We start from the raw sequence: 26,734 nt of genomic DNA, 5'->3' as shown, positions 1-26,734 counted from the left end.
CATAACAGGTCCCTACTCACCACCCCCAGGACCAGAGTCCTGTTCTCCCTCAGACCACGGACATCCCTGCTGTGGTTCCAGGCTTTCCTTAAGGGCCTCTCCTCTCCCTCAGGGTACATCTTAGCTGTGGGGCTAGGGAGAAGGCAAGCCCTCAAAGGTCTTGGCATTCCTGTGTGTGGAGGACGGAAGGAGGAAGAGGGCAAATCAGGTGCAGGGTGGAAGTGGGGGCAGTCAAAAGGAAGGACCTGGGTAGAGGCGAGGGCCGGGGGCCCTGAGGAGAGGGGTTAGGGGAGACAGAGCAGGCGGTGGCGGCAGTGTGATTAGAGCAGAGATTGATGTGAAGGGGCGCCACAGACGGCAGAGAGAGTCAATAAAACGAGAGGATCACATTAGAGGCGACAGAGAGAGCTTTAAATTACAAGGCTGCTGCCACCGAGGGGGATGGGAGGAGGCAGGCCTGGAGCCAAGGGAGGGTGGAGAGTTCTGAGGGTGTAGTCATCCCCGGAGATGAATCTTCCAGCTCCAAAATGGCCCTCAGTCTCCAGAGCTCCCTCGCTGCCCCTCCATTCCATCTCCTTCCCTAACGCTTCCTTCCCTCTCAGGGTGGGGAGAGAGGGGAAGATGGAGAGGAAGCTGTGGGAGACAGAAGAGATTGGTTTTGGTATTGCCTCTCTCTTCCTCGGTGCAGACCCCACTCCCTGGCTGTTCCTCAAGGTGAGCAGGAAAGGATGGAGTGCTTTCAAATTTCATAGCTGGGTGGGGGGGTGGCGCTGCTAGCTGCCCCATCACGATAATCTCTGAACAGATATTCCTCAACGGGAGGAGGGCCGAGAAGCACCCTGTAAAGAGCTAGACATATGCCCTCGCTGTTCAGGGGGGCAGATACACTGTACTTAGAACAGGAAGAAGCCAGGGAACTTCCAGGAATCTTCAGTACAGCCTGTAGGACCTGAGAGCTACTGAAGATGTTACGAGAGTGACAGAAAGGCTTGGATGTGAAGCGGAAAACTGCAAAGGGGGTCTCTGAGACCACACTTGGCAGAACAGACTTCAGAATCTTGAGAATTAAGGAGCCAAAGGGACAAGGGCAAAGGAAGGACCAAAGAAGTGAGGCCTGAGGAAAGAATGTGCCCCTCACCAAGGGGCGTGGGGCCAGGCTGGCCAGGGGCGCTTGCTCTGGAGCTGGAGCCCCCTCCCATCTTGGGGACAGCTGGAGCGGGAAAGCAACAGGAGTGCTCCCTAGTGGCTACAAAGGGAACATCACTGAGGAGGGGACACCTGCTTGGTGATACAGTGGCTTTCTCCACCCAGCTCCCCTCCTTTTAAAAACAAAGCCTCCTCTCACTTTTCTTCAAACCCACTGGCAGGGCAAAGTCTTTCCCAGCAAAGTCAGCCAGAGGGCACCAGACATATTTGCTTACAATTTGCATACAGTGATTTCCAGTCAGAGCCCTCTAGACTTGTTTGCCGACTTTTCAATTGTTCCATCTATTCTCTTTCCTTGGAGCCCGTTTTGGGGAACTTTCCTTTCCTTCTCTGAAACCCCTGACTCCAAGCTGCCCCCTCCACACTCACTTTGTCCTGCCTTTCTCTCCTTTTGGTTTCAACCTGTTGCTTTCAAGAGGCAGCCACAGAGGGAAGGGGAAGATGGGAGTCTGTGAGCCCACATTAGGGGGATCAGTTGGTACCAACAGCAAATAAATTCTAACCAGATGAGATTTCTTTTCTAAGGCAGTGGAAGAACATGGGCTAAGGATTCATGCAGACCCAGGTTGAGTCCTGGCTGTCCCCACTCACCAGTCGTGCAACCTTGGAAAGTTACTTATCCAGTCTGTTTCCTCACTTGGAAACTCCCTGGCCCTCTAAGAGTGCTCACACAGAAGGGTTCAGAGCTGGCTTCGTGTCCTTTGCTGAGCATGGGTCTCTCCAGTGCATCTGCAGGATCACACAGCTGTCCTATCCTGGCTTTTGTGAAGACTAGTGCAGGTAACATGTGAAAAGTGCCCATACTGGTGTCCATCAGGTCATTTCCTTTCCTTCTCTCTGGCTTTCCCTGCACTGCCCCCCATTCCACCCCACCTCTCCACGAAGAGCTGGGCAAGATGTGTACAGCTAGGCCAATGCTTTCTTTGGTCTTGCCCCTTCTTGACCTGGCCTCTTCCTCTCATCTCTGCCCTTTAACTGAGGGCAATTCTTTGTTGAGTAGGATTTCAATCTAGTCTGCCCAGCAGCACTGTTCATTTCTCACAGGCCCTCTTGATGGCTGGGTCTAGATACACCCCATTATCCCGAACCAGAGACTGGAAGCTCTGCCCAGGTTCGCACTTGGATCAAAACTATTATGTCTTCTCCCTGCATTAAAATTATCACTGCCTCTGTCTCTAAAGCTCACCTTCTATATTTAAAAAGAAAACAACAAAAAAGGTATTCCTATTCCTCCATTTTAATTCTACCTATCTCTTTTAGATCTCTCCCTGGCACCCCAACATTTAGGGAGTGCTTACTTTGTGCAAGAGAAGTTTTGTCCAAAAGAGAGAAAATAAGAATGGCAGGGATTGAGGCAGGCAGGGAAAGGAGTATCAGAGAGAGTGAAGAAAGGGACAGCCAAGGCAGATAAGAGGAGGGAGGGAAAAGGGAGGGAGCGGTAGGGAAGGGGCAGGGAGTTGGGTCTTGATCTGCACAGGTAAATACTGCAATCCGAGTCTCCTCAAGACCTCCCAGCTTTGGCATCATATTGGGCAGAGGCCTGTCCCCATTGAGAAGGATGGAGCAAGGAGGTTATCTCTTACACTTTGCAAGATGCTGAAGGTGGGCAGAAGGGAAATAGGTGGGGTGTGAGGAGAAAGGAGAGGCTGAGAAGAAGATGGGGGAGGGAGGGAGGAGATGGGGCTAAAAGGGAAGCTACGGATTAAAACCACAAGCAGAGAGGGACATCCGTGCACACTTGTGTCACTTTGCTGAGATGTGCCGCAGCATGCCGGCTGCTGGAGTTGAGGATGTCCCAGAAAGAACAGGAGCCTCTTGCCAATGTGTCTCCCTCAATGATGCTGCAAGTGTTAGGACAGCAGTGTGCGGAGCTGTGTGGTCTTCAGGCGCACTGGAGAGACCCAGGTTTAGATAACCGCACCAAGTCAGCGCTGAACTCTTCTTCTGTATCAGCACTCCACAGTGAGAACAGGGGGCTGCACCCTTGAATTCAGATTCCGGACCCTGTCTGATCCTGGCACGGGGTCCTCTGTGGAAGATCTTTGATCTCCCTGAGCTTGAAAAGAATTACATGCAATTCTTCTAGAATTATTTGGAAGGGTACCATTGTAAATGGCTGTCTATATAAAATCCTTCTCGTTCTTTGATTCTCATGAACCCTTGTGATGGTAATGACTATTTAAATGCTATTAAAACAACAACAACAACAAATAATATCTTTAAATGTTTATCATGTGTCGGGCACTGTGCTGAGCCCTCTGGAAGCATCACGTCACCTAATCTGCCACTACAATCTGATAAAATAGATACAGCTAGTCATTCCCATTTACAAACATGGCAGCAGACTTAGATGGGTTATATAATTTTCAAGGTCTCTTACTTGGAAAATAGAGTCGAGATTGGCCTCAGGTATCCTGACTCCAGCACTCTGCTCTCAAGTTAATTTGTAAGCCTTTAAGCTTGGGCTGGTAAGTATTTGAATGAGATCTTTGAGTCTGAGTGTGCTCCTCCACCCTTGTGTGTGTTGCCTTGAGCATACGTGCTGTCGAGCTCTTCTTTGCGCTTGTCAGGGCCTTCTCCCAGTTGTTACAGTAAGATGGGCCACTGCTGTCTGTGCAGGGGCCCTGGCCATTCTGGGTGCATGTCTGTGTCTGTCTGGCTACTGGAGGTGAAATGGAGATAGCTACCACAGATTTGTGATAAATTCTGAAAGTCTACACGTGTATTCATAATAGTATATGAAAATTGAAAGTGAAGTCACTCAGTCGTGTCCCACTCTTTGCAACCCCATGGATTGTAGCCTACCAGGCTTCTCCGTCCATGGGATTTTCCAGGCAAGAGTACTGGAGTGGGGTGCCATTTCCTTCTCCAGGGGATCTTCCCGAACCAGGGATTGAACCTGGGTTTTCCGCATTGTAGGCAGATGCTTTTACCGTCTGAGCCACCAGGGAAGTCTCAATAGTAATATGAACTTAAAAAAAAAAAAAAAAAAACGGTATGGTATTGTCTGGAATCAAATTCTAGTTCTGTTCCCTATGATGTAAATGTCCTCAGGGTGGGTTGCTTAAAGCTTGTTTCTTCATAAATAGAATGGGGAATAGTTCCTTATAGAGTTGTGCCCAGTGAGATGATCATTATTGAGACTGGCACTTTGTATGTGATCAATAAATGGGAAGGATAATTGCTCATCCACCTACCTAACTCCCTGAGCTGGGGTGTGTGTGTGTTTACTGCTTTCTGCTCTTATGTGTGGCCGAGGGCCTGGCTATAGCCCTGTCCGGGCACCTCTTTGGGGTTAGCGAAGGGGCTCCCCAGGCTCTCGGTTACACCCCCTGGGGCCCTGGGTTTCCCATTTAAAGGTAGGGGTGTCCTGTGCGGGTGTGCTGCCGCGTGCCTGTTTGTGCGCGGTGGCCCGGCTGGCGCGGGCGTGTTTGGGGTGGTGGTAATTACTGGGATGGCCCAGCCCTAATGAGTGTGATCTCGTTACACTCTCACCGCCTCTAATGGAGCTAACCTCATTTCACAGCCATTAGAGATGGAGATGAGGCCCCGCCCCCAGCCCCGCCAGCTGCAGCTCCCACAGCCCCGGCCACGTTCTTCCCCTCCGGCTCGCCATTTCCCCTTGCCACCGCTCCTCTCCCTCCCGGGCCTCTGCTCCTCCCAGGCTTCCCTCTCCCCTTCCCCATTGTTCTTTCCCTTCCCATCTTTCCGCGCTTCCCTCCCCTGCCCTCCTCTCCTCCATTCCTGGCTTCCTTTACCCCTCCCTCTGCGTACCCCCGGTATGTCTGTCCGTCCGCTGCGTCTCCATCCCCCGTCCCCTTCTCCGCTCCCCTCCCCCGCGCTTCCCTGCTGCGGGCCCTCCCCTCCCCCATGGTGCCCCGTCTGGCCAAAGGACAAATTTCAAGGGGAAACCTGCAAAGACAAACAAGGAGCAGTGACTTCATTATCGTCGTTAATTTGCCACTTCAGTTCCTCCCACAAGGGTCAGAGCCGGCACTGCTTGAACTCAGGACTGAGGCGGAGGCCGAGCCAGCCGCCTGCCTTTTCCGCCTTAAGCCTCTCCCACAGCCACACGGCCTCCCTCCTCCTCTCGGCCTTCATTTCTCTGCAGGGGGTCAGGCTCCGGGTTTTACTCTTCCGTTTCGCAGACCTCGCAGCCTCAGCCTACCGCCCTCCTTTTTCATTTAAATTGTGGCCTTCCCTCCGGCTCTCCTGGCTCCAAGACACTTGGTTTTTACCTTTCTTGTTCTATTCTGCCGGTTTCCCCTTTTCCCACCCTTCCCTGCTCTGCCTCCCTGCCTCCCTGTTCTGGCCTTCCTCAGTCTTCCCTTTTCCTAACCTCAAGCACACTCCTGTCCCTAAAGCACTGGGATTTATCTCTAGGTTTGAAGACCACATAGCCTGGTGACGCGGGGAATGGGAGGAAGGAGTCTGTGGTACAAGCAAGAAAAGTGATACAGAAGGTGGAAATGGCTGGATTGAAAGGAAGACAACTGTGATAAGGGATGACAGGCACCTGAGTCAAGGCAAGCAGCAGAATCCAGACTCAGAGACTCAAGACACACTGGGTTCCAGAGAAACCACCTTACCAAGACCAGAGGAAGATGGGCCAGAGGGCCTTGGGGTGGGGGGTGGGAGGGTGTTACCGACAAGACAGGGAATGAGAAATCTGAGGATGGAAATGGTGCTCACCCCATCAGTTCCCCAGGGAAACACAGACTAACACTCCCCTCCCACCCTCTGCCCTCCTCCTTGAGAAGCCAAATGACTGACAATTGACTCTTAACCTTTAGCCCAATCCCTGCCCCAAAGGGAGAAACTGAAGGTAGCTGGCTGTGACTGGAGGAGGCACCACAGAAATGTCTACACAGGAAGTAAACATTTCTTCACCCACCCCTGCCCTTCCAACTGCACACTTCCACACGCTACACAGGACCACATTGCATATGAATGCTCTCTTCTCTCTGCAGAAACCGCGTGCTACTTATGCTTTCTAATTGCTCAGGCCCCAGTGCCATCACTGTTCCAGTGGATGGCCCTGCTGTGATTCCCAACCTGGAACCTTGTATTCCTGCCCCAGTGCAGAGGCAGCTCCTATTCTCTCATTTGACTTTGAAAGAGATATTTTGAGGGGGTGCCATGCTGTCTTGGGAGGGATTAGGAAAAGGTGCCTTCTTCCAAGTATGTACAGCTTGGTGACAGGAGAACAGGTGGATCTCGGCTCTGTCAGCCCCTTAGCTGGGTACCCTAGACAACTGGACACAGAGGCCCTGGTCTGCACGTGTGCCTGTAAGAGGGGGGCAGTGAGAGCCAATGGGATTACCTCAGGGTGCTGAAAGGCACCTCTAAATCCTTCACTCTATCTCACTGGCCTAGGGTGGAGGAGGGGTGGGCAGGCAGTCCCCTGGAGCTTTCCACAGAGAGGCAAGGGGCTCTGGAAAAGTGAGTGGTGGGATGACTGAGAAGCCAGAGAAGAAAGATGGAAAAATCAATGAAATGAGTTTCTAACGGTGAGGTAAAGGACCGCCGTGTCGACAGCCTGTCGCCTGCTGCAAAATATGAGCTGCCCAAGTCCATGGCAGCGGCTGACAGTGCATCCACCGCCACCGTCCTCGCTGGAGGCCCCCGCCCGCCAGACCCTTCTCCAGCTGCCCTGGCCATTCTTATTATAGACAGGCTCTCCCTCAGGGCTCCCAGTTTGCGACCTCTCCTCCAGGGCCTCTTTCCTAGATTCCTTTGATCCATTCAGGGCATTTTTGACTCTTCACCACAGGCACAGGTTAAGTTATAATTCCTGATTGGGTGCATCCTTTTCCTCTACGGCTTCTGTGTTTAGCAGCCTGCTCACAGATCTCAGAGTTGTGATGAGCTGTGCATCTCTTGCCATCTCCTGTTTTACTCTATACCTCTAGACTCCAACAACGCAATGCATAGTCAGAGGTCAAGGCCATCCCTCTCAGGGCTTCTTGCATCTAAGTCTGTGCCTCTTTCTGCCTTTTGGCCCACTTGGCCAACATTGACTTCCTTGTAACTGCCTAGATTTGGGCAAAATTTTGGGTCTGTATTGATTTATGAACTCTGTGGCTAGCATGTTTGCACGCATGCATGCGTATTTACGTATTTACATATGGCAGATTCCATTGTGGTTTCATGACTGGGAATGGGGTGGGTTAAGGATGCTACTTCCAATTCAAATCTCCAAATCTGTCTTTAGAAACAACTCTTAACCTTTTCTGGAAACCACCTCCTTTCTCTGCTGCTGCTGCTGCTAAGTCACTTCAGTCGTGTCCGACTCTGTGCGACCCCATAGACGGCAGCCCACCAGGCTCCCCCGTCCATGGGATTCTCCAGGCAAGAACACTCCTCCATATCTTCCTCCTGGGCTTCTAAGACTGTTTATTCATGTTTTCTCCCAGGATCTCTGCAGACTGATCTCCAGATCTGCTGATCTCCAGATCAGCCCCTAGAATCAGCCCTGGATGCCTCTGAGTGTGCCCCTAACCCAGTGTCTCCTCTCTCTGCCTCAGGTTTCACAGGCACTTCTGGTAACTGCCCTCCAGTCCTTTCCTCCAGTGTCTGCTTTCTCAACTTGCCCATTTATGCAGACTTAGGCCTGAAAGCTGGGGTGAAAGGAAGGCGGGCACCTCTTCCTTAGCCTCCTCTTATTTATTCACCATCTTGATCAACAGATATTAAGCATCCCCTGTGTGACAGACATTGTGGTAGGTGCTAGAAAACAATCAGAAACTAGACACAGGCAGCGCTGGCTCATATGGCCATCAGGACTAACCCTGGGTCTCTCACTGACAGCTTCTCTCAGAGTCCCCGCACCCCACCCCCACTTTTACCTTCACAGCCAAGTTCCATTCAAGATCCTTCCTTTTTCTGTATCTCTGCTTCACACAGCTCTCACATGGCTCCTATCCCCTCTAATCTGCATTTCCAGCTTCGTGTCTATTCCTAAACCCAAAGCCCAAAGCGAGCTTCATCTTACATTTTTAGTAACTCTCCTTCCTGCTCACAAAGCCCTTCTCCTTTCACATTCTGTAACTGCCCATTTCCACTCTCTTCCTTCTTTGCCTGTCTTTCAGTCCTACCATCCCATCCTCAATGCCCTGGTCTCCTGAGATCCTTTCCTTTTGCTCCTGCAGGCTCTAGTGAACCTCAGGTGCCCACAAACAAGACTTCATTTAGAGCTAAGAATAGCTGCAGGGAGGCAAGGTCAAGCTACCAACCTAGGAATCCTACAGATTTGACTCTGGCCCTCGCCAATATGTGTACAGATCCCCAGCAAAGCAGCAAGTTGTTCCTCTGTGGGTTTTAAGGTAACACCCGCTGCTCTGACATCATGGAGGGAGGAACCCTGTCAGGTTGCCAAGGCAACACCAGCAATTTATGACATCAGAGGCTGTAGGTCTTTGGTGCTCAGGGGCTAGAAAGATTCCAGTTCCTATCAGTTAAAGTAAATGGGAATTTCTAGTGTTTTTTTAATCTCTGTGCTCACTGTTGCCCTGGCTTGGGAATGAAATGCAAAGGCCTCCAGTAGTTTAGTGAAGAATTTGGCCAACAGAATGAGCCAAATCTCTCCTTCTCTTCACCAGATATCTTTGCGTTTCCTCTCCTCTCCTCTGGCATCTCTCTCTTTTGGGGATTCGCCCAATGGTATTTCTGCTCTGCCTTTTTTCCAAATTGCCCCTCCTGCGGTGCTCTCTTTGCATCCATCATGCTGTGTCCTCACTCCATAGGCATTTGTTTCCTTTGATACCTCATCCTCTCCTCTTCCCTACCAAGCTCCGTGCAGCTCTGATCTGCTTCAGCAGTCCTCTTTTTGCCTTCCATTCCCCTTCTTTGTACCATGTTTTCCCACCTCATCTTATTCTTCAGTTCCTCCCTTCCCCCATCTTAACACTGTATTTATTCATTTCATATTGCTTTTTCTGTTGACCTTCCTCTTGAGAAATAGTCTATCCTTTCTCTCCCTGTCTCCTTCTGTATCATTTATTAACTCATACTTTGTTTCATTCTCCCAATTTTTCATGAATCACCCCCTGATTCCTCCCCTGCCCCCATCCTGCATGAATTTTCTTCTCTTCCTTTGCAGTGTTCCTCACATCATGCATTTCTCTACCCTGTGCATTTATTTCTCTCCTCTTCCTTTCTGTCCCTGTTCACCGCTGAAATCTTCCATCTTCTGCCCATATCCACCTCCTCCTTTTACCCTTCAAGCCCCTGAAGTCTGGAAAAACAATGAGCTTAAAACAAGGTAAACTCTCCCACTCTTTATCCACCTTTCCCATTCTTTAGGCCTGAATGAACCTGGCCCTTTGCATAAGATAGCTTCTGTGACATGGATGAAAACTGCCTCCTGAAGCACACTGAATCCAAATATGATAAGATCAAGGACCCAGGAAGAAGACAAATTAGAAAGTAGAGAAAAAGCCACCAGGGTCTAGAATGAACTGAAGGACAAGGGGCAACCAAGCAGGGTGGAGCTCTGAGTCCCAGAGAATGTCCCCTTACAAAATCAAAGTTGACAGTGAATGAAACATAATGGCTCTGACTGATGAAGGGGTTATATGCCCCTGGAAGCCCATTAAATTGATTTCTTGGCCTGTTTATGTGCCTTCACAAACCATACTCCCCAACTCTCCCAGCCCCTTTGCTCCCTGGTATTTTCTGCTGCTGCAGTTAAAATGCTGAGTGAGAGGGTAAGAAATACAAGAAACTTAGGGTGACCAAAGAGAAAAGGGAGGAAGAGGGCAGATTACAGGAACAAAGGTGAAGAATAGGCAAAGGAGATCATGGGAGATGGGGATGGGGGAAAAAAGGGGGTGAAACAAAACGGGGAAATGAAAAAAATATATAATGGTAAGGTTAGGGAAGGGAGGAAAATCGAGTCAGTGATGAAGAGCTGTGTGGTGGGAAGCTCCTGGAGAGGTGGGTGACACGCAGGAGACCAGTGGTGAGGTCCTGATGGGGGACACAAGCACATGGCAAAGGGGACAGTGAACAATGCTAGGAAGTTCCAAAGTTCCCGGGGTGAAGGCCAAAGACGAGGCCAGCCTGGCTATGCGGAAAGGGCACTTGAATCCTTGAGGGAGCTACACCTATCCCTCCACTCTTCCAGGCCCCTGACCAGTGACTACCACAATCATCAATCATGACTGATAAGCAAACTCCAAGGCAGCCTGAAAAGGCCAGAGAGATCCATTCAGACCCTGAAGAAAAGGGCACGGAGTCCTAGATGGGTAGACCAGTTAGGCAGCCAAGGTGTGACACACAGTGACAAGAACACACAGCGAGAGGATCGCCCGGATAGGAAGTCACATCCGGAGACAGTGACACACGAGGGACCCGGACCCAGAGACGGAGGGTGGGGAGAATGAATGAGAGTGGCAAGATCCAGAGGTAGGGACACGGACAGCGATCGGCAGGGCAACAGGCGCAGCGTGGTCCAGTGCTCAATGATAGAGCTATTCAGAGAGAGGGACAGACAAGAGCGGAAGGAGAGTTGGGGGGCCAGGAGAGGCACACTTCACCTTGAACAGGAGCGGTGGCCTCCCCTCACCTACTAGTAGCACCTTTCAAAAACCAAAAAGCAACAAACAACCCAACTTCAGGCAAAACCTAAAAATCAAAGATTAAGGGTACCTACCTCCCCTCCCATCCTCCCACCCGTGGTGAGCTTGCCTGCTAGCCGCCGTTCCTCACCCATCCTGAGGCCGGCGGGGGGCCGCCGAGACTCAGGCCCCTCCAGACTGACAGCTCCGAGCCCCCATAGTCACCTGGCCTCCTCTTCCCTCCGGGATCCCCGCTCCCGGTACTGCTCGGCGCGACCCGTCTAGCCTCTCGTTACCCTCCGCCCGTCCGGCTGGCTCCTAGTCCAGCTTCGATGCCTTTCCGTTCCCCGCCTCTGCCTCCACCCCGGCATCTTTCTCTTCGCACTCTCGCAGGCCCTCTCCTTCCCTCCCACAACCCGGTCTCTCCTTCTCAGGCTCTCGGTCTGTCCGTCTGTCGGTCTGGGTCCCCTCCCCCAGTCCCTTTCGGTCCCTCTCCGTGCCCTCCAACGGCAGTCTCCGAGCGCCTCCTCTCCCCTCCGTCTCAAGCTTCCAAAGAGCAAGGAAGGGAAGAAGAGAGGGAGAGGAGGAGGAAAAAAAAAAAAAAACCAACCAACCCAGCAGCATCGGAAATCGATGCACTTACACCTCAGCTGGAAGCAGGGACGGGAGTCGAACCGCGGCCGCCGAGCAGCGCGAGGCGGGGAGGGGAGGGGGTGGCTCTTGGAAGGGACTTCTCCGATGTGTTGATTCCTTTTTTTCCCCTCCTCCTCCCTCCCTCCAGCGCTCACTCCGGGGCGTCGGGGACGGAGATGGAAAAAATAAATAAATAAATTCACGGCGGTGAGGGAAGTGAAGGAAAATAATCAATGCTATTTGGCTGCGGCTGAAGTGTTTTCCCGGCTTCGTGAGGGGGTTTCCATTGATTCACCCTGGGCACTCGCTCGCTCCCTGCCTCCTCCTCCTCCTCGCCCTCCTCCTCCTCCTCCTCCTCCTCCTCCTCCTCGCCCTCACTCCTCCGCCTCATTCAGTGGCTGGAGCCGAGGCGTCCCACACAATGGAATAATCAATACCCAGGCGCCCGGGGCGGCCCCACTGAGCAGGTGCAGGGGCCCGCCCGTCGCGGAGTACGCCGGGAGTTGTAGTCCGGATGCCCCCGCCCCCGCCCCCGCCCCCGCCCGCCGGCCCTAGAGCTTGGTGTCCGCTTCCCCAGACTGTAGGCGGAACCTATGACAGGCGGACTGCGGTGCTGGCCACCTGCTTGACTGTGGCTCCAGGTCCAAGCCGATGCCTGCAAAGAGCATTTTAAACACTTTCCCGAGTTCTCCTCCTCTTTCTTCTGTCTACAGAAATATACATGTGTCTTGTTATTATTACTATTTTTTTTTTAATCAGCTCTAGAGCAAGCCATGGCTTCTACGAGCTTTCCAGAACCACCAGAGACCTCGCTCTCGCTCTCTCTCTTTTTTTTTTTTCTCACTTTAACTCCCTTCTTTTTGCCTTATTAATTCCCCTCCCTTCCAGTTGGGCACTATAGAACCTTGTCAGCCGCAGCAATTACTCTGAGTCACCGGAGCTTCTGTCTCCTTCACGCAGTCACATAGTCCCCAGAGTTGGGTGCGGGTGGGGTGGGGAGAGGGCCTGGTTCCCCATCCTTATTTTCAGTTTATCAGCTCACATAAACTCCGTTATATTCTAATAACTGCTGAAACTTAATGAGTGCTTAGGGACAGTACCAAGCACTTTAACATATATTAACTTATTTAATCTCCACAACTAGTCTCATTTTACAGTTAGGAAGGCCTGCATGTATGCTCAGCCCTGTCTGATTCTTAGAGATTCCATGGACTATATAGCCCAACAGGCTCCTCTGTCCATGGGATTTTCCAGGCAAGAATACTGGAGTGGGTTGCCATTTCCTCCTTCACGGGGTTTTTCCAACCCAGGGATTGAACCTGTGTCTCTTGTGTCTCCTGCATCAGCAGGCAGATTCTTTCCCCTGGCACCAGAAACCAGGGCACAAACAATTCACTGGCCCAAGGTCACATGGCCAGTAAATGACCCAGCCAGGATCCAAATCCTGATGCTCAGACTCCAGAGCCCATACTAGCTGCTACAGCCTACTTCTATTAATAGAAGAAGAAAAAAAAAAGTCCTAGAGTTCACAGGAAAAAAGGAAGGAGAAAGAAACTAATATTTTGAATCTCTATGATGTGACAGTATGTCACTGAATCCTCACACTTATCTGTGAGGGAGTCCACATTTTACTAAAGACAAAACAGAGATTTCAGGAGGTAGAGTATCTTTCCCAACACCAAACACCAATAAAGTGAAGACCGGAGTTGACTCCAGGTCTGACTGACTTCAGAGTCTAATCTTTCTTTCTCTTTAAACTGCTGCCTCTGCCCTACTGGATTTGAACCCTATAACTCAAGGAAGAGATTAAGTCTTCTTACTTTGAGCAACAAAACTTAAAAGCAAAGGACAGATGAAAAGCAGACCAATGAAAGGAGTTAGGGGCTGGGATCCCTCTCTTCCCTGCACACTGGTTCCTGTCATTGGGTGGGTGGGGGTGGGGGGGTGGGCGATTGCAGATAAACATTCAAAACATGCCAGGTTCAAGACACCATGTCTGTAAACCAGTGTCCTCTCCACGGTACTTCCCATGAGTCATGTGTTTCCAAAAACATACTGGGTAAAGGATAAGTGTAAAGAACCTAGCCCTTCTCACCCATCATAGGAGGGAAGCCAGGAGTTGACAAGAACCACTGTTTCTCAGTAAGCTACCTTACCCAAAAAACCAGACATACAGTAGATGCCTCCAGGTAATCATAACCCTGGGAGGGAGTAAGGAGAAGCAGCATTCTCTGTTTTGTCTCCCAAAGCAGTCAGAGGGCCATTCTCATGTCTTCCTATATTTTAAATGAATACAAGTGTTTCTCCTATTCCTGACAAAGCCTGCACAGGGGCCACAGGAAACAGACAAACTGCTCAGTTTGGCATGAAAAAGCCTTTTCCAGTCTGCTCAGCGGTATTTCCAGCTTCATCTCTTTTCCCTTAAACACTGGCCAGGTGCTCTCCAGCTTTTGGGTCTTTGCTCATGCTGTTTCTACCTCCAGTCGTTGCAATCCCATCATGTCTTTAGTTTTCATCCAAAATATCATTTCCTCCTCTTACAGAAAGTCGTTGGGGGAGGGGGCTTCCCTGGTGACCTAGTAGTTAGAATTCTGGCTTTCACTGTGGGAGGCTGGTGTTCAATTCCTGGCCAGGAACTGAGATCCCTGAAGCTGCACACACACAAAAACAACTCTCCCATCCACCGTTATCCTGAACATTCTTGGGGATGTTTCAACTCCCCTTTAAAACTCCAGAGTCTAGAGTAACTAGACTGGTCTTAGCTATCTTTTTTCTTCCCCCAGCTCATTGCCTGCATTTAATGGGCCACCACAATAGTCAATTAAGTATCTGCTGGACAGGGTCTGAGTGAGTGGCTTGTATTCCAGGCCCATCTGCCAACGAAGTGAGAGGGTTGAAGGCGGGAATGGGGTCTGAGTTCCTTTTCCATCCGACTTAACTTTAGATAGACTCCCACAGGCGTCAATCGAAGCTTTCCTGTCACCATAGCGACGAGTGGGGCAAGAAAGCAAAGTTTCCCTTCGGAACTACATCTCCCATCATGCACCCGGGCTCCAGGGTGTCAGGCTCAGCCTGCGGCCTGAGACCCGGGCCGCCCCTCGGGAGCTGGGAGAGGTCTGGAATGAGGAGCAGAGCGGAGGGGGCCATCCTTGCTCTTGGCCCACCGTGGAGGTTGCGGCCCCTCACAACTTAGCAGGCTTTTCGGCCCAAGCCTGCCCTCGGCATCGCTACATCGGGCCTAATATGGCCGCTTGTGCTGGGACCTCCCCCGTGCGCAGAGAACCGGGCCGAGGTCCGGAGCCAGGAACTGCTTCCGGCATTCCTCGCGGGCGTGGCGTGGGCTTCCTTCCCCTTACTCCAGGTCCCGCGAGAGGGAGACCCTAGGGCTTTCAGGTGAGACCCGAGGCTCCGCGGGTCGGTGTTCTGGGGGGATCGGGCGGGGTCATCTCCCGCAGTGAGTAGCCGTACTCCCGGGGTAGCGTATGTCGAGCGAGGGGCGTTGAAAGGATACCCCGCTACACGGCTTGCTTTCTAGAGACCCCTTGGATTTTCCAGGGAATCCTTTGGATTTAGGACATCAGCAGGAGAAGGGATCTAACTGGAGACTTGTGCCTGTTGCTGAGCCTTAAAAAACATCAGAGACAGACAGGGCCATCCATCACAGAAGGAGGAAGGACCCCCGACAGACAGCCCTGCGACGGTGTGTGCCCCTCACAAGTTCTTCCGGGGGGAGGGATCTTCGGGAGCTCATCAGTGTTTGTTGATTGATTGCAGGTAGCATGGCCCAGGGCCTGATTGAAGTGGAGCGAAAGTTCGTTCCCGGGCCCGGCACAGAGGAGCGGCTGCAGGAGTTGGGGGGTACCCTGGAGCACCGAGTCACTTTCCGAGACAGCTACTATGACACCCCTGAGCTGAGCCTCATGCGAGCTGATCACTGGCTGCGACAGCGAGAAGGCAGTGGATGGGAGCTCAAATGTCCCGGAGCGGCAAGTGTCTCAGGACCCCACACTGAGTACACGGAACTCACAGCTGAGCCTTCAATTGTGGTCCAGCTGTGTGAGGTGCTGGGGGCTGAGGTCCCGGGGGCTGGGGGCGTGGCGCCTGTGTTGGGCCCCCTGGGGCTGCAGTTAGTAGCTAGTTTTGTGACGAAGCGCAGTGCCTGGAAACTGGTGCTGTCCGGAGCTGACGGAGAGGAGCGGCTGCTCAGGGTGGACCTGGATACAGCTGACTTTGGCTACGCTGTGGGTGAGGTAGAGGCGCTGGTGCACAAGGAGGCTGAAGTCCCAGCTGCCCTGGAGAAGATCCACCACCTCAGCAGCCTGCTTGGTGAGGGAGAGGCTCTTCTGTCCTTCCCTTGTTCTTCTTCTGAGTGTACCCACTGGGCCAATTGTCGGGGATGTCTCGAGGCTATTTCTTTAAGAGGAATTATTTTAGCAGTTTTCTAGAGGACCCAGTTTGCTCAGGGCTCTATCAAATCCGGTTTGTCTTTTGCAGTAGCTGGGTAACCTGCACTGAATCTTTCCGTGTGTCTCTAATCCTCCCCAGCCATTTGCTCATGTCATTCTCATACCTCCAGCCCCTCCAGGTATCCTTCGATTCCATTTGTCAGTTCTCTTCTTCAATCTTTCCATCCATCCTTTCTCCCCTCAACTCCTGTCCTCTGATTTTTATAATGAAATCCTCATTGGTCCTACTGGCTTGAGTAAAAGTCAAGAATGTTGTTCCCATACGACAGAAAGCGGGGCAAAGCAGGTTGGTTCTGTTCCCAGGCTTAGCTCCCCTGTACACAGTTCATCCATGCAAGTACAGGGTTGTGCCTCCCACGGGGCCTTACAGCCCTGGGATGTTGCTCTTGCCTCCTCAGCAAACCTACACTGAGTTCCCTGCTATCGGCCCAGCATGCTGCCAGGCACTAACAATCAGACACTGGCTAATTGTGGCTCCACACCACAGAGGCTAGAATTCTCTGCAAATCCCTCCTCATTCATGGTCGTAGCTGCTTCTCCTTTCTACACCCCTTGGTTTCTTTCTGTGTGTGCATCTCTGCATGTGCTTCATTACCAAGCTAATGAGCTTTGGCCTGCCTGGAGAGGCTTTAATCTTGATTGGGGGGCAGGAGCAGTAACTGAAATGAGTTGCTATTGAGGCACCCTCTGTCTTCCTGGCACCTGAGTGCCCTTCACCACTTCTCCTTGCCAGAGGAGAGGCTCGTGCTTGGCTTCCTAGGCCCACTTCTGCCTCAAGTGGCCCTCTTCGGCCCCGCTTCCCCAGGCCAATCAGGGAGTAGGCTGGTGGGTTAGATAAGCTGGTTGGCTGGCGTTCGGAATCTCAGTGCTGCCTTGGAAACAACTTGGGGTCCAGCTTCGTGGGCAGGGAGAGGCACAGTATTTGTGGCTGTCTGGTTTTCTCCTCATTCTCCTTTTGCCTGTAGGTGTGCTGGCGCAGGAGAGGGCACCTGCCAAGCTGATTGTGTACCTGCAGCGCTTCCGGCCCCAGGACTACCAGCGCCTGCTAGAAGTGTACAGCTCCAAAGAGAAGCCTTAGGGGACTGGAGATCTGGACATGACACGGGGCTGAGAAGCTTTATTCCTGGGCTCACCGTGCCTCTTCCCTTCTGGCTCCCCTTCCCACAGTGACTCCTCTCGCTCCAGCTCTGCCTGTTCCTTCACCCTACCCTCCGCTATCCTTCCTGGAGCCTTCCCTGGCTGCCTCCTCTCCCTCATCCGTCAGATGCAATCTGTGGGCCGCCCCTCTCCCCTGGCCGCTAAGCAGCCTCCATTGATTTCCGCTCGTGTTTATAGGATTTCCACTTAGCCGTGATCAGTAGTTAAGCACAGGAAAATCCCTTGCCACCCCCCTCCCTTGGTCGATGCCATTGATTCTGCCAGCGGCTCCTAAACTGTCTTACAGCTGAGTTAGAGAGGAGGGGAGGCAGCAGGGATTTCCCTGCCCGGGGCTACAGGGAACAGCAGCAGCTTGGGGAAGCTGGTGAGGATTCCTGTTAGAGATCTAGAACTTCTGGTTTGATGTTACCCCTGTGCCCTGCCCTGGCCTAGAGAGTAGAGTGCCTCCTGTGGAGGTTTAGGGGCACATCTGCTCCCCAGCCAGAAAAGGGGTAGAAGGAAAACCTTCCTTTGTTGAAACCAGTTCCAAAAGCTTAGGGCAAGATACCTACTTCCTGTGTAAGAAGGCTCTTCCCTGTCTGTTATTCACATACATTTTCTACCTCAAATATGGCTTTGACCCCTAGGGCTTTATTGGCTTTCATCATTTGTGGGGTTCCCCCCACCCCAGTTTCTGCAGCAGCAAGGACAGGACCAGAGTGCCACCTGCTGGTCACCCTCAGATATGGATCCAAGTAGCTCCTGATCTGGGGGCACAGGAGTTCAGGCTTTGAGTGGAGGCTGAGTTATTGCCATGTCTCCACCGGCAAGTTGTTCACCTCAAAGATTTCCTGTACCGACTGGCCAAAGTGGTCGTAGGTGAGGCGCAACTTCAGCCGCAAGGGGGCCTAGGAATAGGAGAGCGAAGACCAGGGTAAGCACAGATGACTCCTCCCTGCCCTAGGTCTTAGCCTCGAGGGGCTCCTGGAGCTCACCTTGTTAGGATTGAGGATTCTGAGCAGTTGGGTCATGGGAAGGCCACCTTGGGCTGGAACAGTGTCTCCACTGGGGGCCTGTAGCTGCAGCTGGAAACTCTGAACACAGGAGGTTGGACAGAGCACACAGTAAGGCAGCTGGCTGGCTCAGGCAACCACTCCACACCCAGTAGTTTTACACCCTCTTCCCGCGACTCCCCAAGTGCCTGTCTCTGCAGTCGCTCCCTTCTCATCTCACCCTCCCTCCACCCCCAGCACCTCCTCTACTTAGTGGCTTTTTCTCCTGGAGTATCCAGGCTACCTGAGTCCTGGTCTTCTACAAACCTTAGGCACAGCCGCCTGGCAGATGAAGTGGGTGACGTCACCCCCTGAGGTGTTGGTGGCAGTGACAGTGATTAACAGCAAAGTAGAGGTTCCAGGGGGTCGAACAAAAGAAAGATTCAGCTGAAGTCCTTCACGCTCAAATACTTTGAGATTTGGGATGGGAGCTACCGTAGGGAGAGAGAAGTGACTCAGTATATGGGCTGAAGATAACAGTTCATTCATTCATGCAAGAAAAATTAAATGAGCACCCACTGGGTGCAGAGAACTGCTCCAGATGCTAATGATCGAGTGGACAAGAAGATGAGGTCCCCAGTGGAGCTCATAGCTTAGGAGAGAAAAACAATAAACAAGAAAACAATCACAGTCTGTAACTGGTGCTTTCAAGGAAATAACCTGTGGGGGGAATTAACTTAAGCAGGAGAGGGAGGGAAAGCATCTGACATTTCAGCTGAGGCTGAAGATGGAGAATGAGCCAGTTATTTTAATGTGCTGGGGAAAGAACATTCCATGTGAAAAGAATATGAACACCAAGGGCTTGAGGTAAGAGGGCCTGGGAGTTGAGAGGGGCCAGTGGAGCGGGCAGTGGGAAAGCCTGTGAGGTGGGCAGGGAGGAAGCAGGACCCCGGGGCCAAAGACATTGGAGGGTGTCCAGGAGGGGACTGTATGATCTAATGAATCCTTTTACTAAGATGGGGATGTGATGGGAGCACACAGCAGGGACGAGGGAATCCGAATCTCGGTCCTCAGCTTAGAAGGGGAAGCATCTATTTCCACCGCCCCTTCTTTAAGACATCTCCCCTTTGCTGAGGCTTACCAGGGGGTGGGGGAGTGCAGGGAAGGTCAAGGAGGTGTATCAAAGTGTCTCCTGGGCTGGGATCCAGAGGGGGAGGGTGCTGGGCATTGTCAGAAGGGCCATCCAGGAGATCTAACAGATCCAAGAGCTTTGAGGCCTGGAGAGAGGGCAGAAGGGTCAGGGCTCGGTATGGAAGCTGGACCATGCTCTTCCCCCAGGGCTCCCCTGGCTTCTCACCTGGGTCTCTGTGGGGACAGGGGCTGCTTCCGAAAGCTGGGCTACTTCTTTGCTTTCCTTTGCTTCCTCATCGACCTGAGGGCCACCCCGCTCCACAAGAGGCATCTTTTCCAGGACGGCAGCCCTGAGAGGAAGAAGGCAGGTGTACCCCTCTGGGTAGACCCTGGGGTTTTCACAAGAGATGTGTGGGAGGAGGGGTAAGAATATGAGAGACCTGGGCTCATGGTGGGTCAGAAGTACCCCTCTGATTTCCTACGACGGAACAGTTTTACTGGCTTTCAGATGAACAAGGAGGGTGGGAAGCCCACTTAGCGTCCATGAACTGTGGGCGGGCACAGGTAAGGCTGCGACCCCTGCACCCAGAAAGGGACATAAGGAGCGAGCTGGGGGTTGGGTCCCACACCGTCAGCGGCGCACCTCAAGTGGTCGTACTTCCGGAAGAGGGCGTTATACTCCACCGCCCGCTGCTGCAGCTCCACGTTCTGGCAACTCCCGTAGATGGACATCACCTGGCAGATGCGGCTGGGCCACAGGATGGTCTGTGACTGGGACGGGCCATCTGTCCTGCCCTTCACCTCTAGGATGCAGCAGGGAAGGAAGAGGCCCCCACAGAGCAGGGAGAGACCCACGATACTTGGCTCAAAAGGACCCAAGGACAGGGGGCTGGGGATGGAGGTGCAGGCCTGGAGGGTAACTCAGAAACTGGGGGCCATGGTGAAGGGACATCTCTCGCTGGAGGTACGAAGAAGAGGCTCTGTGGGAGGGGCCGGGACCCAGTCTTACTTGTTGTCCCCATGGAGCCGGGTGCTGAGCTTCATGAGGGCCGTGAGGGCATATCCCCTGGTGGCTGGCAGGGACATCTGGGACTGCAGCACCCTTTCCAGCAGTGCCAACACCTCCTCTTTCTCCACCTTCCAGGGAGCACACAGAGAGTGATTCTGGGGCCGGCTTTGACTCCCCTCACATGTCCCTCCTCAGTGTACCCCCAACGCAGGACCCACTTGCAGGGGCTCGGTTTCCTCACAGGTCCCCTCCAGCAGGAGGTCTCCGTATTCCCCGATGCACCAGGCTGCCACCTGCACCAGTGGCTGCTGTGGGGGATGAGAAACATGCTGAGAAACAGCGTCTGGGTCCCCTCCTCACTTCCAGACCCCGTGACATCCCTTTAGGCAGTGCAGAGATAGTAGAGTTTGCAGGGGTGGGGAAAGGGAAGGGCCTTGGCACAGGGAGCAGTTATGAGCAGTTGTGTTAGTTCCGGGCTCTGTCCTGGCTCCTGGGCTTCCTCTGCCCTCTAGTGGCCAAGTATAAGAACTACATGGCTTACAACAGATCTCACGATTATACTAAGTGAAATAAGCCAGAGAAAGACAAATGGTATGATATCTGTGAGAAATCTAAAAGATATTGCAAATGAATCCATACACAAAACAGAAACACTCACAGCAATAGAAAACAAACTTATGGTTACCAATGGGGCAAAGGATGGGAAGGATAAATTAGGAGTATGGAGATAAACTGATACAAACTACTATATATAAAATAAATATGCAAGGGTTTACTGTATAGCACGGGGAACTACATTCAGTATCTTGTTATAATCTATAATGGAAAATAATCTTGGGACTTCCCTGTCAGTCCAGTCATTAAGACTTTGCCTTCCAATGCAGAGGGTATGTGTTTGATTCCTGGTTGGGGAGCTCAGATCCCACATACCTCAGGGCCAAAAAATATATATATATATATAAAACAGAAGCAATATTGCAACAAATTCAATAAAGATTTTTAAAAAATGATCCACATTAGGAAAATAATCATCTTATAACTGGATCCCTTTGTTGTACGCCTGAAACTAACACAGTATTGTGAATCAATTGTTTCAGTTTTTAAAAGTGCTGTAGGATAAAATTCAGAAAGAAATACCAAAAACAAAACAACCCCGCCCCCCTCCCATGGCCTAACCACAAGGGGTGCGGTGAGGATGAAGTGAGGGGGTCCTCCTTTGAGGAAGGGGTAGGTGGTTTCTGCCTAGCCTACTAAAGTAATATGGAAAGGGGTATTGGCATATTGGTTATTGGTTGGCATCTGTGAATTCACTCAGCATTCAAGGTAGTAATAAGAACTAATACATGCAAAAAGAGCTTTTATCTATATCCTGTTTGACCAAGACAGCTCTGGGTGGTAGGCAGGGTAGAATGCTGAGTAGACCTGGTATGAAGAAAGTTCAATGAGTCATCTGTGGTTGCACAGACAGTAAGTAACAGAACCAGGACAGAAGTCCAGGTGTTCTAACTATAAGCAGGGCTCTGTACTTCATTGACTCCTCTACTAAGTAGAAAGCTGTGAGGATAAAAAAGAGAGCGAGACAGAGCTGTGACTCTAGGGGAAAAACAGTTGGGAATCTGGTGTATGGAGCAGGTAGCCCAGGAAGGGATGAGACGGGTGGACAGCCCTGCGCCTGGTGGAAGGAGCAGTACCTGGGAGATGTCCTCAGCCAGGGCGCTGTAGAGGCGGCGCACAGAGTAGGCGTGGAGCTCCTGGGCACCCCCAATCAGCTGGATCAGGTTGGCCACTGCATCATCGCGCACATAGGTGCCTGCCTGGAGGGGTGAATGTGGCTTGGTCAGCGTGGTGAACCCTGCCCGCCCCCACCCAGCTCTCAGCCCAGCCCCTGCCTCACCGTTGTCAGCACACGGAGGATGGCATCTATGTGCCACCGCTTGGTTGGGGCGAACCTAGGGAACATCATGGCTCTTCAGTCCTGGCAATGACCCTCCCTGGATTCCACCCTCTCTACCTCCTGGGCACCCATCCCCTCACCTCTCTGCTGCCAGTAGGATGCCAGAGGCACAGTCGGCCCGTAGATCAGGGGGGCAGGACTCCAGAAAGCCCTGCAGTTCCTGGGTCATGGCTCGCACGTTAGAGCTATTCACCAGGGCCAGGCTCAGTTCCAGGGCCCGCCTGGAGAAGAAACGTGTGTTTAGACAAGGTCTCCCAGGTCACCCCATGACATTCTTTGGGGCCCCCTTTCCCAGGCACCTGTCTCCTTAGTCCCTTTTCTCCAGCTGCTGAGCTGGCCTGGTGCTTGGGCCCTCTACTCTTTGCTATGGTTCCTCTGCCCTGCTTACCGGCTGAGGGAGGCATCAGGTTCCCACAGACATTCCACCACGGTGGGCCGGTGCCGCTGCACGGCACTGTGGTCAGACTGCACCAGCTTCAGCAAGGACGTCAGCGCCACATATCTGGTCAGAGCACGAGGGTCCTTAGCATACCCTGCCGTCAGCCCTCTACCCACCCGTCCTGCCCTGGCATGGAAATAAGAGGCTGGTGAATCCGGAGATTCTGGAAGAAGGAGGGCAGAGGGTCAAGGACTCAGTGGCACAGCCCTGCCAGACACCTGGGCCTATTACCTAATGTTCCTGTCACTGTTGAGTAGGAAGCGGCCAAGAATGTTGACAGCTAGAACCTATGGGAGGCAGAGGTTGGGAGTCAGGGAAGGAGCAGCCTGCTCATTCAGCAGTGGGGACTGCATGGCACAGGGTGCCCAGGGTGGGGAGGAGAAACTGGAGAACAGGACCTGTCTCCCTGGCTGGCGTGGGTGGGAGGGGCCCAGGGGAGGGGCCTCGGGGACGGTACCCTTAGGCCCGCGGCAGAGCGGATGTCCATGATGGTCAACACCGTCTCAAACAGAACCGCATTGCCTGCATTTCGGCTGGTGTCCGTGTTTGTGGCTACCTGCGTGGATGGGAGAGAAGCTCTAAGGGGCTCCGTCCTTTCCTCATGTCATCCCTCAAACAGCTTACAGAAGTCTAGCCATCCCCTCCACCCCCGCCCCCCCTCCCCAACTATGTGCCAGGGACTACTGCACTGCAACAGACTGTGTCCCTGACCTCCGGAGAGACCACAGTCCAGAAAGAAATGGAGACACGATCATTTGGCCACTGCATGGGGAGTGGTCATGGGAGGGACGCCGAGGCCAGTGGGATCACAGAGCAACACCCATAACCCAGGCCCCCACCCCAACCTGGGCCAGCAAGTCATTCATGGTCTCACTGCTCTCCTCGTGGTTCCGGCCCAAAATCCGAAGCAGACGAAGTATCTGGACCTGAAATTGGGTTAAATAAAAGTTGGGGGTAAGGGGCTGAGGACAGAAATCCAACGTTGAGAGCACTGTGAGGGGTCTGGCTGGCCCCCAACGGCCTCCTTGCGCTCCCTCCTCCCAGCCTCCTCTGTCCCCTTGGGCCCTGGGAGGGTTCAGAGATGAGTGAGGCCAGGAGATCTGGGGACAGTCTTTTGAAAAAAAAAAATTGTTACCAAGTTGGATTTTCTAGTTTTCAGGCACTCCCCCTCCCTACACTGGACCTGGGATGACCTGGTGCCTGCTACCCTCCTGCCCAAGTTACTGATGAACCAAAGTATTGTCTGGGAGGGGACCACTGGCCATGGGCTGCCTAAGCTTTTTGTTCCAGGGATGCAGCAGGGAAGGATCAGCCCACCTGCAGGAATGGGTCGCTGACTCCAGACACGCTGTGTTCTGCGGAGCATCCTGTCATCACCAGAGTCCGGAGGGTGTGCACCAGCTGGGGTACCACCTGCAGGGAGGGCAGAGCCTGACCTGGGCATTCTTCCTAATCCTCTCTCCCTTCAGCCCCCTCCAACCCCACTGCCCTTCTCCTCCTGGCCCGGGGCCCACCCCTTCACCAGCCCACCTTTCGAAAGTGCTGGAGGGCTGCAGGGCTTCGTTCGCAGAGCTCGGTGATCAGCGTGACAGTGCCCAGCAGGATGCCTGGGTCAGGGCGAGGGAGCGAATGGTGGACAGGGCGCAGGGGAGTCTACTGTGTGCGTGTTTGCATGCACATGCTGCCCTTCACCTGGGAGCTACTGTTCCTGTCCTAGGGCTCCCTGCTGCCCACAGCCAGAGCTGAGGCAGTGGACGAGGAGCCCTGTGGCCTTACCATGGTGGCGTTCATGAAGCAGCTGGGCACAGGGTGGGAGGAAGATGTCAGAGAGTTCAGGGACCTTCCGGATCATGTGTACTGCAGTCAGAACAGCCTGCAGAGGTCAGGGGCTCAGAGAGGGCGGGGCTCTGCCAGGATGGAATCCCCCACCTCTATCATGTGGCAGACAGGACAGTTTGTGCAGGAGCAAGAGCCTAGAACCTGCTGTCTCACCTTCTTGCGCACATAGGGGCTGGGCTGCAGGAGCAGCTTCTCCACCTCTGGGGCCAAGTCCCGGCACATCTCAGCAGAGCCCATGGTGCTCAGTGTGCACAAGGCTAGGCCTTGGACAGCCTCAATCCCCTGGCTCAGGTCACTGCAGAGTTTGGGGAGGACAGTCAGTCAAGCCTCTGAGAAGTCCAGTCCTCCAGTACCTACAGCAGGCAAACCCCTGGGATTTCCCAGTTCCCCACTCTCCCATCTCCCTGATTCCAAGTGCTTCCCAGAACCCTCTCACTTCTTGATGCTGTTGGTAATGAGCAGGTGGGCATCCTGCCTCTCATCCAGTAGAAGCATGGCCCCCAGGTAGCCCACCCTCTTGTCTGTGAACCTGGGGGAGGCGATCAGTTTCAGGCACTCCATCTACAGGGAAGCGGGCAGACCAGGAAGGGGTAGGGGTGAAACCGGAGGCACTAGCGTGGCTTTTCTTTCTCCTTTACACCAGGTTAACCTGTGGGGGCAGCATACCCCAGGACCGCCCCGTTCAACAAGAATAGAGGTTTAGGAGATTTAGTTTCAAGGAAACCGAAGACTGGGAGAGAAGAGGAGGGGCCTTGAATGGCGCTGGCCAGAGAATGAGGGGTTCAGTCCATCTGATGACCAGTTGGGGTTGTAAGGGCAAGGAGATCTGCGGTACACCCTGTGAGGGCCCAGAAACTCCGCAGAATAAAGAAATCGAGAAACAAGTAAGTGAGGGGGTGTTCGCTACCGTGCCCCACTAGCTTCTCTCATCAAACTCGGACGGGAGGCGTCCACGCCCAGTACCTGTCCAAAGTGGGCGGGGTAGCCTAACATGTGGACGTAGAGCAGTTTGGCCAGCTGGCGGTGGTTGTGCAGGGGGTCCCCATCGCGGAAGGAGGCCCGGATGTGGGCGCACTCTTTCTGGATCACCTCCCGCTCCTGGGCCTGGGTCTTGGCCCCACGAATCTCCTGGATTAGATCCTGAAGCTTCAGGGAGGACGCCACCATCCTGGCGGGCAGAGCCCGGAAACGGAGAGGGCCTTAACCCTCTGGCAGTAAGCATCCGGCCTTTTCTGCACAGGCTTGCAATAAACCAGATTCCTGAGGGCCCGGGTCCCAAGACACCCTAAAACTGATCCCTGTCCCCAAATCCCGCCCGAGACCTCCATTACGCATGCGTCCTCGCCCCACCCCGCACCCGTCGCTACCGAGCCTGCGCTGGAACCCCGCCTATTTCCCCCCAAAGGCGGGTCTCCACCTGGCTTCCCATCCCTAGTTCAATTATTCCCTTCCTTCTAGAGCCCGGCGCTGTTTCTTTCGCAGAGACCCCCGTCCCCTTCTCAGGCGGTGTCAGCTTCCCCACACCAGGACGCCAGCCTCACCTGGCTTCAGTCTCAACTCCGCTGCTCTCCCCCCAGCGCTTCCTGGTCCAAGCCCTGAGGAAGGTCCGGGCTTGGTCTGATCCTTCCGTCTCCCCGCCCCTATTGTGGGACCCCGCCCCTCTTTGGCCGCCGTGCAGAGCAATCTTGAATCCTCTGACCTCAGGCCTTTGTGATTTAGAGTTTAAGGGAAGGATCTTTTTAACTACTTCGAGGCGGCGAGACTGTCTAACAGGCCTGGGACTTCCCAAGAGGCCTCCTTCACTGGAGAGCTTCTGAGAGCTTGGGTTTGAATCCATCGCACCCAAAGGAGAGGACAATTCCCCCCCCTTTTTTTGAACTTTTTTATTAATATATTTTTTTTGTTAAATTTCTTTTTTTTTTTTTCCTGCAAGACTTGGTGTTGGCGGCACTGCTGTAGTTTAACGTCAATCCCAAATTCCATGAAATAGAAATCAGAAGTAAAGGTTGAGAGGGGAGGAAGGAGGGAGGCAGGCCAAGGAGTAAACAGAGTTTGACTAGAAAAAAAAGAAGAGTTTGTGTGTGGTGGGCATTCCCAGGCAAGGCCATTCCTTGAGGGAGGGGGTTGGCAGGCAGCTTGCCTCTGCCTCATGCAGGGGAGGGAGGAAAGATCCCCTGGGGACCCTCAAGCCCCCTCTTCCTAGGGCTTCCTGTCCCCAGGGGAAAAGCTAGTACCAGGGATCAGCCACAACCTCCAACAGAGCTCTCTACCCACCTCTCACCTGGGTTTGGCTCTCACCTCTCTGCTCTGCCTGGCAAGTGTGTGAGAGATTGGCTTCCTTCGATCCCCTCCTTCCTGTTTTTTTCCA

General features: G+C 53.1%; 2 protein-coding genes across 4 annotated transcripts; one reads left to right on the top strand and one right to left on the bottom strand.

Annotated features, from left to right (window-relative positions):
• The first annotated feature begins 13,448 nt into the window (after nucleotides 1-13,448).
• Nucleotides 13,449-18,684, top strand: THTPA (thiamine triphosphatase). 3 transcript variants are annotated; one of them, XM_055537025.1, is made up of 4 exons: nucleotides 13,449-14,792; nucleotides 14,955-15,099; nucleotides 15,174-15,725; nucleotides 16,831-18,684. In XM_055537025.1, exons 3-4 carry the CDS (start codon nucleotides 15,179-15,181, stop codon nucleotides 16,941-16,943), a joined length of 660 nt encoding a protein of 219 aa, XP_055393000.1. In that variant the 5' UTR covers nucleotides 13,449-14,792; nucleotides 14,955-15,099; nucleotides 15,174-15,178; the 3' UTR covers nucleotides 16,944-18,684. The 3 variants fall into 3 exon arrangements, with proteins under 3 accessions (XP_055393000.1, XP_055392997.1, XP_055392998.1); XM_055537022.1 differs by lacking the exon at nucleotides 14,955-15,099 and having other exon boundaries at nucleotides 13,547-14,792; XM_055537023.1 differs by lacking the exon at nucleotides 13,449-14,792 and having other exon boundaries at nucleotides 14,817-15,099.
• Nucleotides 17,632-26,247, bottom strand: AP1G2 (adaptor related protein complex 1 subunit gamma 2). Its single transcript, XM_055537021.1, has 22 exons — nucleotides 25,908-26,247; nucleotides 25,330-25,534; nucleotides 24,803-24,927; nucleotides 24,520-24,661; nucleotides 24,304-24,400; nucleotides 24,058-24,134; nucleotides 23,845-23,940; nucleotides 23,373-23,453; nucleotides 22,985-23,083; nucleotides 22,759-22,814; nucleotides 22,477-22,590; nucleotides 22,169-22,309; nucleotides 22,029-22,083; nucleotides 21,826-21,948; nucleotides 20,353-20,442; nucleotides 20,135-20,262; nucleotides 19,769-19,873; nucleotides 19,352-19,475; nucleotides 19,136-19,271; nucleotides 18,322-18,485; nucleotides 17,998-18,096; nucleotides 17,632-17,910 (listed from the first exon to the last, which is right to left on the bottom strand). The coding sequence occupies exons 1-22, from the start codon at nucleotides 26,201-26,203 to the stop codon at nucleotides 17,809-17,811; spliced, it is 2,655 nt and encodes an 884-aa protein (XP_055392996.1). The 5' UTR covers nucleotides 26,204-26,247; the 3' UTR covers nucleotides 17,632-17,808.
• Between the last annotated feature and the right edge of the window lie 487 nt (nucleotides 26,248-26,734).

This window comes from Bubalus kerabau, chromosome 10 (assembly GCF_029407905.1).
Source record: "Bubalus kerabau isolate K-KA32 ecotype Philippines breed swamp buffalo chromosome 10, PCC_UOA_SB_1v2, whole genome shotgun sequence".
NCBI lineage: Eukaryota > Metazoa > Chordata > Mammalia > Artiodactyla > Bovidae > Bubalus > Bubalus kerabau.
This window is presented reverse-complemented; position numbering and strand designations above follow the sequence as displayed.